The following is a 12,938-nucleotide window of genomic DNA, read 5'->3' as shown; positions in this document are numbered from 1 at the left end:
TGGAGACAGGAAGGGAGCTAGGTGGCTGCCAGGACAATCGAACAAACAGATGCATTCTAGTTACCGGGACACGTTCTCAAAACGCATCTATCTCGGTGCCTCAAAATCAGCCCAATTCCCACAGGCATGAGTTTATCTTAGGCTTTTACTCATAAGCCTGTCTTCCATGGAGCTGAACGCAGTCAGATATGCCTGGACTACTTTAAGAAGACTGAAGGCTGAGCGGCCATTAGCTCCTGCTGCAATGTTTTAGTTTACTTCCTGAAGTAACAGAAACTTTTTTTTTTTGTTTTGATCACTGCTTCCTCCACAAAATCAACTACACAACTATGTCTGATGATCAAGAAAAACCACAGCAAACAGGGAAAATCCTCCAGTTCAAAAGTCTCCCTCCGCCCCACATCTCTTTGTTCCCCAACGAGGAAAATCACAGGGCAGGACCCACACCCACTTGATCTCCAGTTGCTGGTTGTGGGTTGAAAAGTTCAGCGTGCTAGCTTCTGACCCCTTTAGCAGTCTTGTTGACTTTGGCCCCTCAGAGAGACTCTTGTTTATTTGTGCATAAAATGTCTTTGGAAAGAAGACCGCCTTTTGGGGTCTTTCCATTAAATCATTCTGGAGAAATGATAAGTGACGTTTGTCTTGTTTTTACTTCAGCCATTGGTCAGGGATGACTAGCCCCAGATATGCGCATTATTTCCTTTAAGCTAGCATTCATCATCGGAACACTATGTCGACCTCTCACCAGCTTAACTCTTTCCTATCCAGAGAGGGTTTTTTTTTTGTTTTGTTTTGTTTTGTTTTGTTTTTATATAAAATCCTTCTTTTTGTCTCTGCCTAGGAGTTAGTCTTCCACACTGACATTTTTACTGGTGCGGCCATCATGAAAACAGGTAGGGAGGGCAAGGCTTCTGGGAAGAATGTGTTAGAGGAAGAATGGAAGAGGAATTGGAGCGAGAGCAGAAGCACGGGGCTTACAATATCACAGCTGCCACTCATTGTGAGGACTTTGCATGAGGACGCTTATCACAGTGACCCTATCCGGCAGACACCTCATTTTCCGTTTTACAGACGTGGACAAGAGCACAGAGGGGTCGAGTAACCGGTTGAAGTTCAACAGAAAGGCATGAGACTGCCTGGCAGCTGAGCTCTATTGCTTGGCCTATTGAATAGGTGGAGAGATTGGTAGCGTTTGGATCTTAGGTTTCCTCCCAAGTCCTATGTGTTAAAGGTTTAGTTCCCCACCGGGAACTCATGGGAGGCAGTGGAACCTTTAGAAGGTAGAGAGAGCCTTAGATGATTGAGGATGTGCTTTAAAAGGGGGCTGTGAGACCCTGGCTCCTGCCTCCTTCCTGCTTTGTTTCTCAGTTTACAGAGTAAGCAGCTTTGTTTTTCCATGTGCATCTACCATGATGGGCTGCCTTGGCACGGGCCTCAATAAAAGTGGTGTGTCCATCCAATCATGGAGGGAGCCCTCTTAAAGCTGGAAGCCTAAATGACTCTCTTTAGGAGCAAGTGATCTGTGCTACCATGATAGAAAGCTGACTCTGGGCGTAAGAATGCTTACCTCCTGGAACATGACACACACCAGCAAAAGCTGGAGAAAGGAAGAAATACCATTTGCGATGGGTCAGGTTAGCCGTTTGCTTGTGGTCATCAGTCCTCTGAGCGTTTTTAACACTGGCATGATGCAACTGCTAAGTTGCCCTCTAACACTCTGAAGCTGAAGCTACCTGGCTGCAGCTTGGTTTTGAGTGACTCAGGTCCACACACTTCATTGGTGGCCCAGACAGAAATCCTTCCTCAATACGCAGATAGCTAGCAACAGAAATTATTGGCATACCCATTTGGCTATTTTCTAGGAGACAGATGAAAAAAGAATGAGTAAGGGCCATGCACTGGGCATGCTGGAATGTTCCTACTGCCGACAGAGCCTGAGTCAGTTAGTCAGAAGTTACATATTGGTTTTTATACTCACGGAGGAGAATAGTAAAAATCCCAATGAAAGAGAAAGTACTGATAGCAGAAATTAGACTGCCCAATGCCACGCATTTCCTTTGAGTCCATAAGCTGGAAATTCCCTAGGGACTCCAAAGTTGCCCCTTTTGGTAATCAGTTCTGGGGCTGTGGGGGTGGCAGTCACTTGAATTGCTTTTCAAGTGTGTTCTAGGAGTACTTTTGCCAGTAAAGATAACAAGAATCTTACGTGAACCCCCACTATAGTTGGGGTCTGAGACTTCCCCCAAAGACCCAGGTGTTAAAGTCTTGGTGTTTAGCTTGGAGCTGCTAAGAGGTGGTGGCACCTTCAGAAAGTGGAGCCTGTGGGGAGGGGTCACTGGAGGTGTGCCCTTAACGGGAATATTGGGACTTTAACCCTTTCCTGCTTCATACCACAAGGAGAGAGGCTTTCTCTGTCATAGGCTCCTGCCACGGTGTGCGGGCCAAAGGTGACTATGCCAACCTCACAAGAATTGGAAGGTCTCAAATTGTGAGCCAGATTAAACTGATCCTTAGAAGTTGTTGTCTTGGGTAGGCTGTCCCGTTGATGGAGAGCGAAGACAGACCCTCCCTTGTGTAGCCCACGTTCGGCAAACCCCATTCTTCTCCCCAAAGGGAAAAGAGCCCATCAGATCCCAAGGACGTTGCTGCTTTTCTGGGCCCACTTATCCAGGGGATGACTAGATAATGCATATATACATTCGCTCATCAAATATTTACTAAGCAGCACCTGTTCCCTGTTAGTCACCAAGAGGCAAACAGCAAAGGCAGGAGGAGGCTTTACCACTGCCCGGAAGGGTGGGGTTAGATAAGGGCCCTAGAAACCAGAAGAGGCAGCATGGACTTAGAACACCAAGCAGACAACCTGGCACAGCACTCATCTGACAGGCAGAAACTAGATCATGGAGTGAGCAGCTCTGCCCGGCCTCACGAGAATTCAAAGCCATCAAAGGCGGCTGTCTTAAACACGGGAGATAAGGACAAGGATGCCAAGAAGTAGCCTGCTCTTGGGACGGTAGCGCTGGAGTGGGTTAAGAGGTGGGGAGGGCGTTTCCAAGAGCCTGCTCTTGGGACGGTAGCGCTGGAGTGGGTTAAGAGGTGGGGAGGGCGTTTCCAAGAGCCAGCAGGCAGCTACCTTGCAGTCGCAGCCAATGGGCGTGCCACACTCTTCACACGTGTTGGCGTAGAGTTCTTCGAAGCAGGCCACACAATGCGGGTTCTCCTCCTTCAAGATGTACTTCTTGCCGTACAGCGACTCATTGCAGTGGTGGCAGTCAAAGCGGTCAGTCATGTTGACACCCTGCGACCAAAGGAGAAAACCCAGACTTTAGCTTCAGGAACACTCCACGCCCCCTGTCTACGAGGGCAAGGCGACAGACAGACTTTCAACGCTCATCCTTTTCAAGTAAAGCCCTTTTTAGCTGGGGGAGTTTGGGGCTTGAAGGCGCCCCATGCATTAGGGCAGTCATTCCTGACTGGCTCTGAATGTCAGATTTCAGAAAAGGTAGCAGGGCCCCCACTTCACCCTTGCTACGTGGAAGCTTCTAGCACGTGACCCTGCCTCACCTCTCTGCCCTCAGAATAGAAAGGCAGGCGCAGAAACAATATGTCTATCTCTATAAAAAGATTTTCCATGTGCCCTGCTTTATGATTCATAAATTTGAGTAGGACGAAAGCATAGCAGCACAAGACAAGGGTATCTGACAGGAAAATCTGTAGTCAGAGGCCAGGAGAGTATTGACCTTGACGAGAGCCTGCTTTGGGAAATACAATGTAGATGAGAAACTGCCAACTTCCTTTAGAGAATCATTCTCCCTCCTTCAGCTGTCCAGGTACAGAGAAAGCAGGAGAAAGAGGAAGGCTTGACTCCAAGAACAGGGATTAGCACACAATTGGGAATGCAATGACCACATTCGGTGACTTTCCAGGAGACACCTCAAGCCTTGCAAAGGGGGAACAAGAATGTGTCTCCATGCCAGCCACGTTGCATTCTTCCAGGATGAGTATACAGTGTCGAGAGAAAGAAATGTTCTGTAGCATGGAGAGGAGGAAATGACTGATTTTCACCTCCCCATCTTAAGCCACCATACCTAAAGATCCTGTTAGGATGATTCTGGATACAGAAAGCCCACTCTGAGAATAATGGCATGGACCAAGGCCTCTGGCACATTGAAATTTTAGACTTGATCTTTTTTTTTTCCCAGGAGATTTTTCATAATTGGCAATAGCTAATGTGTTAACAAGTGAAAAGTTTTATCAGTCATTCACAGGCACACCAGCTAGTTTTGTGACTAAGCAGTATTTCACAAACGCTAAGCAAACCCAACTCATTTTCCAGTTACTTCAAGTCATTCAAGGGTGAACTTCCAGAATTTGGCTTTCCAATGCAAATACAGTATTGCTGTCTGGTTTATGATTACAGTAAATGTGATTGCAGCTATTAATTTGATACCTTGTGTACACGAGGTTGCAGTGACTACAAGCATTTGTTATTGGCTTATGTCTGTGTTTATAGAATACTTTGCTTCCGAGAGTACAAAACACACAGCTGGATACATGTGGCAAGATCTTCCTTCTAAACCGCTCTTCCCGGAGTTAAAGACAACTGTCTGGACATTCCCGTGATAGCGTCCCAAGAGGAGGTCCTTGAGCCCTTGAGTAATGACTGAAACATGACATAGGAATAGCATTTTTGCTTAGGCTATCTGGGTTGTAGCAGCTATGCTGGCAGAGGATCCCAAGCTTTCCTGTAAGTCTTCAGTCAATGACCTTGCAAATGCCTGTTCACTTATTTCATCCCCGGGGGGAGTCGGCCTTCCAACATATATGTTTTTCCATTAAACGTTGCCATTTAGCAGCGGAGTGAGATCACTGTCTCTTCTGTCCACACAATCAGAAGGACAATGGGGAGTGAACTAACTGTGAATCAGGGGATTTTGAAAGCTGGAAAACACTCCCCAAATCATCTAAAACAACGACCTCATTTTAGGGATGGAAAAACTATAATTCAGAAATGAGGATGGACGAGGAGTCTCGTCGGCTCTCCCAAGAGCTACCTAACTGAGAAAGTCAACTGATCGTAATCGGAAAGGTGGCACCACGTTCAGATAAGCACGTGGAAAAAGAAGGTTATCTCCTAACGAAGGCAGCTATCTGCATAAATACCACGTCAGTATCTGATACCAGGGAGGGGTACGTGCTTCTCATTCTGGTTATGATGCAAGTGTTTTCCACCTCATCTGATTCTATAGGTCAAGTATGGAGAGAGAAAAAAACAAAACGAAACAAAACTAAGGGTGTAACCTCTGAGAATCAACAGAGATTCTACAACTGTTCAAAGTACAAAGCCACCTAATACCAAATATCACCATTGTTGACCCCAAGTCTCCAGCAGGGATGATGCAGCAGCTGTATTCTGCTCTGGAGGTCTAACAGGGATGATGCATTTGGCCCCATTTCCATGGAATCTTTTCTCATAATCGTTGAATCCATCCTGCCTTGTTCCTTCTATTTTCTAAGAGGTCCCCTGCCTTAACCAAATAGTGTAAGGCATAAAATGAGCACGTTAGGAACTACTATCATTAGTTCAGAACATAGCAAGACATACATCAGTGAAGTTCACTCTTAAAAATTAATTTTTGGCCGGGCGGTGGTGGTGCACTGCTTTAATCCCAGCACTCAGGAGGCAGAGGCAGGCGGATCTTGGGAGTTCGCCTGGTCTACAAGAGCTAGTTCCAGGACGGGCACCAAAGCTACAGAGAAACCCTGTCTCGAAAAAAAAAATTAATTTTCGTTTTTCAAGATAAGCTTTCTCGGTGTAATAGCCCTAATTGTCCTGGAACTCACTCTGTAGATCAGGCTGGCCTCAAACTCACAGAGATCTGCCTGCCTCTGCCTCACGAGTGCTGGGATTAAAAGTGTGTCCTGCTGCCACCACCCAGCAAATTAATTTTTATAAACATACAAAATAATAGATTTCTCTTTTAGTTTTTTAAAAAACTCTACTTACATACATGTCATATTTACTTCAGTGATTTAATAATTATTATTGTGACTATGCCAATGCTAAGCAAAAGAAAAATACACATTAATGACAGACATTCTGATGATTAATGTGGATAATTTTTCAAAATAAAATATATTTTCCACCTATGACTAGCTCATTAATTATGATTCTTAACATGCGAGGTCCTATTTTGGATAATGCAAATGTTTTCCAGAGGTTTTCATACTTGAGACAGGCATGTACCAGCCATAGACAGCTTTGTATTCATTTCCGATCATTACCAACAAGTTGGCTTTTCCCTAGTTGGAAAAGAAAGAAAACCCTAGAATTTGACACTGTTGTTATTTTAGAAGTGTGCTTATGTGTCCCCCTTCACTGCCATGCTGTGCAAACTTGACTCTATACAATGGGAGTCAATTAATCAGGAGTTACTATTTTTTTGTTGCTGGGACAAAACACAGTTTTCAGGTGAGAGGGTTTATTTTGACTTATGTGTTCAAAAGGACACAGCCATCATGGAGGAGGAAGCATGTGAGCTAGGGTGGGAGGTTGACTGTTCATATTGCATTTGCTGCCAGGAAGCAGAGAGAGAGAGAGAGAGAGAGAGAGAGAGAGAGAGAGAGAGAGAGAAAGAGACAGAGAGAGTCAGAGAGAGAAACAGAGGGAGGAGAGAGGGCAGGGGGCAAGAGACTGGAACAGCTTATACAACTTTAAGCTCCACCTTCAGTGACCCACTCACTCCTAGCAAGGCTTCATCTATCTATCTCCTGGAGGTTTTATGACCTTCCCACACAGCACCACCACAGCACCACCAGTAGTTGGGGACCAAGTGTTTAAACACATTCAATGCTCAAACATGTGAGCCTATGGGGGTCATTTAGTAAGGAGTATGGAGGTGCTAAATAAATTCCTAAATTTCAGGGTGGTGTTGAAAATTGAATTCGGGGTCTCTCCATCCCTCATCATTCATTGGTTATCATATATATATATATATATATAGTTTTTCAGAGTATAAATTCACTGTACATGGTGCTGTGTTAAATGACATTTTATACAGGTATGTATGATTGATGTGCAGGTGTCTCTGTGATATATATAACTGGATTCCTATGGGTAAATACTGAAGAATGGCCTAATTAGGTCACATGGTAGATTAATTTTGTTTTCTGAAGACCCTCTCTCTATACTGACTTCAGTAGTAGCTGGACTAGTCTGCATTCGCACCAGCAATGCATAAGGGTTCCTTTCTGTCTACATCCTCGCCAGCATTCATTGTTAATTGCTTCTTAGTGACTGCCATTGTGACTGGAGACCAATGGAACCCCAATGTAGTTTTGACTTGTGTTTCTCTGTACTGAGGCCGTCTGTGTTTTATCTTTCAAGAACTGACTGACTATTTGTTTTACTACTCTTCTTACTGATTGCATTGTTTGATTTCTTGTGGTTTAGATTTTCAAAAGATCTGTACATTCTACATATTAATCCTTGGTCCGAAGTATGATGAAGATTTTTATCCCGTTCTGTGTGCTGTTTTTGCTTGATTAGCTCTTTCCTTGGATGGGCAGAAGCTTTCAGTTTCATGAGGTTCCATTTATCAGCTATTGACCTTATTTTCTGAGTAACTACAGTTTTATTCAGAAAGTCTTTCCTTATACCTATATCTTGAAGTATTTTTTTTAAGAGAGTTTCTGGTCTTACATTAAGGTCTTTGATCCAATAACGGGCTTATTTATGACATTTCCATAACGTGTATCATACTTTGCTCATATTTGGCAATCATTACTTTCCCTTGTCATTTTCTTCTCTGGCCCCTTTAATACTCTTAAATATTCTCCCAATGTGTGTATGTGTGTGTGTGTGTGTGTGTGTGTGTGTGTGTGTGGTGTAAATTTAAATCTAGGTCCCATTTCTGAGATAAAACATGCAATGTCTTGCTAGGTCTCCTTGCGTCAGTAACAACAGTTCCCAAAGTAATTCAAGAGCATGGAGGGCCTTGTCTCACTGTCACAAGGGGCTTTAAGCCCATTCATCCCTTTTATTTTTATGTTCGAGGCCAGGCATCGATATGGGCTTGACATAGAATTATGTGCTTATCATTGAGTTACTTCTGTGGCTCCAGAATATTCTTTGTGAAAATCTTCATGTTTAAAGTTACATGGTCAGATTAAGCCACCTTTTAAAAGGCAGACCACTATCTGTTTTGCTAATTAGCCATCTTATGTCATGCTTCATGAGGATGTACATCCATAGCGTTATATTAGAAATTGTTATAATTTTTCATTTTTAAAACCTACAAAATGCCTGGTTGTTCATTCATTCACTCAAAAATGGAATTATTTACTGGATGTCAGATAAAGGATTGGGGCTACAAAGATGAGAGAGGGATGAGCAGCATAGAAGAAAACCCTCACGTCAACTTCCAGAACACCAGGCTGGGAGCTCAGTGGAGACCCACAGACTTTAGTGATATAACCTCCAGGAGTACTGAGCTGGCTTGCTGGAGGGGAAATGCTTGTGCTGAGAAGGGTGGTGAGGTCATGCTGCAGACAAGGGCACAGAAAGCCACACCACAGTCTAAAAAACACTGCTGGACATGCTCACACCAGGAAGACGAAACAGAAGCAGATGGGATGGGAAAGGGGAGATGCCTACTTCGCCAACTTCGGTATTCCCTGTAGGCAACGGGATTTTGCAGTTTCCCCAAATCTGCACAGCACTGAGTAGAGAATGTTTACTGCACAAAAGTGACTTTACCATGTAAAACTGGGGGAGACAAAATATGAGCAATGCCTCCTAAGAACGATGCCATGCTGTCAGAGTCAAGTTTTTGTTTGTTGAGCTCCCCCACCCACCCTCCACCTAGTGGGAAGACTCAAACCCAGGGATTTGCATATGTTGGGTGAGGACTCTACCACTGATCCATATCCCTGTCCTTTTCATTCCAGTTCAGAATAGCCTTTCCAAACATACATGTAGATGGGGGTTTGGATAAGAATGGCGCCCAAAGGCTCACATACTTGAGTGCTTAGTCACCAAGGAGTAGGACTCTGAAAAAATGAGAAGGACTAGGAGGTGTGGCCTTTTTGGAGAAAATATTCACTGGAGGTAGGCATTGAGGTTTCAAAAGCTCATGCCAGGCCCAGACTCTCTCTGTGGATCAAGATGTAGAACTCTTAGCTACTTCTCTAATACCATATCTGCCAGCATGGCGCCATGCTCACTGTCAGGATATAGTAATGGACCAAGCCCTCAGTTAAATGCTTTCTTTTGTAAGAATTGCTGTGTCTCTTCACAGCAGTAGACTAGTGGTTAAGACAGGGAGTTTCTCACTCAACTGAGAACAGTCCATTTGCCATTTCTGAACTCTTCTCTCTCCCAGCAGGCTATGTATATAATTCCTGCCCATTACCTGTTGCATAGGAATGCTGGGAGGATTAAGTAAGGGCATGCAGAGAGACACCTGAATGTGAGGTATAACTGCTGACTGAATCAAATCTAAATTACAGGGTGCCAGGGTTCTCAACCTTCCCAGGATGAAATCATCCTCTGATGTCATTCCCCTCCAGCTGCGAGGAACCAGGTATTTGAAGAAGCTGGATTTTAGGGCGCAAACAGGAGGCCAAACTCAGCTACCTGTACTGGGAGAAGCGTGGATCCAGTACAGCTCGTGGAGGGGAGGTCTGCACTGGGGACAAGGGTTTTGACCTCTGTGCCTGCCCTCAGCCAGCTTCCTGGCTCTTGCAGAATAAAGGTTCAGAGATCAATGGGGTAAGAAAGCCTAGGGCTCAGCTACTACTAAAAGTGACAAAGCCTGCACGAGCCAACAGGCTTACATTTTGCGGTTCTGTTTATACTTTTTCAGACAGGGCAGTGTCAGAGCTACAAAGAGGAAAGAGAGAGCCCTGCAAATCCGGAAGAAAGAAAAAGGAGGGAGGGAGTGGTGAGGGAGAGGAGAAAGGGCAAGAGGCAGAGGAGTAGCCAGAGAGATCCTCTCTTGCTTTTCTGCTTAATTGAGAAAGATTTCCAAGGCGGGGGCTAGGATGCTATAAAGCCTGTTTTGGGCCTACTGGCCCAGGTCTTCGAGTTTCAGGCCAATCCTTGTGAAATAAGGTAGGCCACCACACAAGGCTAGAGTTGGCGAGAGTGCCCAAGAGGCAATACTTCTCAATACTTCTTTTCTCTGTTTATTTTTACTACCTCCCCCACGGGCCCATTCAAATCCCAAGGGATGCCAACCATGTTTCATGTATATTAACCTTACTGTTTGTGGTTTTCCTCATGCAGCCATATCTACAGTGAAACCTGTGCCCCTTCTGGAGACACACACACACACACACACACACACACACAACACGTATAGAAGCAACTGCAATCAGCCAGTTTGAGACACAGTTGATATTCCTTCCTTCATTCCTTCATGTGTTCACTCATGAAGGTACAGGGTCTTGCTAGGCAAGCCAGACTGACCTTAAAAATATATTCCTCATGCCTGTGACTCTAGAGAGCTGGGATTGCAGGCTGGGGCTACTAGATCTGGCTCTTACCATGCTGACCTTTAATTGTTACCACAGATTTAGGAAGGAAATCTCAATGCTAAGAAGCAATTCAGCACAGTTCACTAAAAAAAAAAAAAAATACGAAGTTGGCCAGTTAGCTGTGAGGTCTTTGTAAGAATGCAGTATTGGGCAGGGAGCATTGCACACCATGGAGACCTCCCCAGCAGGGAGCACACACAGGGCCTTTGTAAATAAGTGTAGAACAAATGAGAAAATAGAATAGCTGGGCAAATTAACAAACTGTCTTAGTTAGAGAATTTACTCAGTGGATAAGAGGTCTTGCTGCTCTTGCAGAGGACCTGGGTTTGATTCCCAGCACCCACATGGAATCTCACAATTGTCTGTAATTCCAGCCCCAGGAGATCTGATGCCCTCTTCTGACCTTCTTGGGCATCAGGCATGGATGCAGTACACAAACATACATCTGGCTAAAATGCTCATGGGCATAAAATAAATAAATAAATAAATACTTTTTTTAAAAAAAGTATCTTGTAGAAATGTGGGTAAAGGTCAAGAGTGCAAAGGTAGAAAAAGGTTTTCTATGTATAACCTACCCAAAAGTCACCGTGGTTTGGCATCTGACAGCATTAAGATCTCCAGGTCTTTATGTTTTCTCTTCAACACCAATTTCTATCCCTCCTTCCTGACAATTTGCTGCTTCCACAGGAGGGAGAACTTTCTTGTGGTGTTTGGACTCTGAAAGCAGCCAATACACAGCTGCATAGTTCAGGCTACCACCTGAGTAGGTCAAGAAGCAAAAAGCCAGCCAGGAGACACTCCCAGGCCTTGAGAAAAATGGACAGATCCAGACGCGGGCTGCAGAGATCAGAAAACCCCCTGGGGGATGCTGTGTTTGTAATCAATGTTATTCCACCTCAGTCCAGAGGCACGGGGCTCTTACACCAGCACCCAATCAGAGGACATCTGCTCTGGTTTGATTTGTCTTCCCTGGATGGCGACACTGACGGGCAAACTCAGCTCGTTCAACACTGTGTTCTCTGGTCTAGGTTAGTCTAATCAAGCTGACTTAGTTTAAGTCGAGATTCTGGTAAAAGGGACGGGTATCCATTCTAATGATACCCGTGTGTCTAAATGTGTCTGAAAATAGAACAAGCTACCTAGAATTCACTTGAGATCAACCTCTGTATATCTGGATTGCAAACACTTTAGATTACAAAGTGTATGTTTATTAATTCATTTAACCAGCCCCTCCTTGGATACCGCCCCTAAGGGCAGACAGAAAGGTGAGTCACTGTGTGCCATATACACTAGGAACTTTTGAAAAATGAAAATGAAAACAAAATCTTGCCTTGTCTCAGAGAATTTTAAGATATATTTTGTGTTTAAAGGGATGCTGTCTTCTGAATGATCCTTGGATTATTCAGTAATGAAAGTCAATAAACGTCAAATTTCTGATCTGAAGCCCACCAATACAGAATAGCTATACTTTTTAAAAGAAATATGCTTCTGACATTTTCAATCCAGAGAAAAGAATGTACTGAGTAGCCAAGATGTCCCTGGACCGTGTTAGGCACTGAGGAGCTGAGAACAAAGGCACGCTGCCAAGCAGCCCCCGCCTGACTCTATGGCCAAGTCACTGTTTAAGATCCCATCACAACAATCCATTATCAAAACATGCCCATTCGGTCTCCACAAGACAGCCTGTTGAAGCCCGGAAGGGTAAGCTGCTTCAACCTCACAAGCCTTCCAGATGGCAGGAGATCCCACCCGATGGCTCTACCACTGCATTCGAGGGTGAGAACAAGAGACTGATGCTGTCAGCTCTGCACCTACAGAGTGAAAGCCAATCGTTCTCTCTCCGAGGTACAAATCCCTAGCAGCTTGGTCTTCATCTGCCTGACCTCTGTGTCCCAGCCCCAGCTCCTTATGCAGACCTCTGCTGCCTTTTCCTTTAGTCTCCCCCACTCCAGAACAACTGCCCTCTTCCTCTGCGTGGTAGCCCTTCTCTCTTGTGGTTCTGCCTCGGTGTTCCATATCAGGACTCCATCAAGAGAGGCTGGCATACTTCCTTCCACTCATTCACCGATTGCCTAACTTAACTGGCTCCAAAGGTTGCAGCAAGCCCGGGTCTATGTGCTCTTTGACTGACAGTCTTGGTTGTAAGACAAGCTGTATTTGCTGGTTCCAAAGACACTTCCCAACATCCTAAATGCTGCAGCTTTGTGTTCAGATGCTCCTTAATTCATGGATCTGGAAATTCAGAAGCCTCACAGGGGATGTAGAGAGAGTGAGCTCACAGACTGATGAGCAGAGACTGAAAGAGATGGGTACCACTGTCCCTCCCGAGGGTGGGCCTTCTGATCATTAGGACCCCTCGCTTAGGTTCTTTTGTTTTTATTTTTTACATAGTGTATATG

At 44.7% G+C, this 12,938-nt stretch overlaps 1 protein-coding gene across 2 annotated transcripts in view; it reads right to left on the bottom strand.

The window, feature by feature from the left end:
* Window positions 1–12,938, bottom strand: part of Fhl2 (four and a half LIM domains 2) — a 72,644-nt gene that overhangs the window by 21,389 nt on the left and 38,317 nt on the right. For both annotated transcript variants that reach the window (XM_041655097.1, XM_041655098.1), the window contains exon 2: window positions 3,134–3,298. In XM_041655097.1, the coding sequence (XP_041511031.1) occupies window positions 3,134–3,298 (165 nt within the window). The remainder of the gene's footprint in view (window positions 1–3,133; window positions 3,299–12,938) is intronic.

Source organism: Microtus oregoni, unplaced genomic scaffold, assembly GCF_018167655.1.
Source record: "Microtus oregoni isolate MIOR12 unplaced genomic scaffold, Mior012 000007F_ref0000211, whole genome shotgun sequence".
NCBI lineage: Eukaryota > Metazoa > Chordata > Mammalia > Rodentia > Cricetidae > Microtus > Microtus oregoni.
The sequence above is the reverse complement of the archived record's forward strand: the minus strand, read 5'-3'. Positions and strand labels throughout refer to the sequence as shown.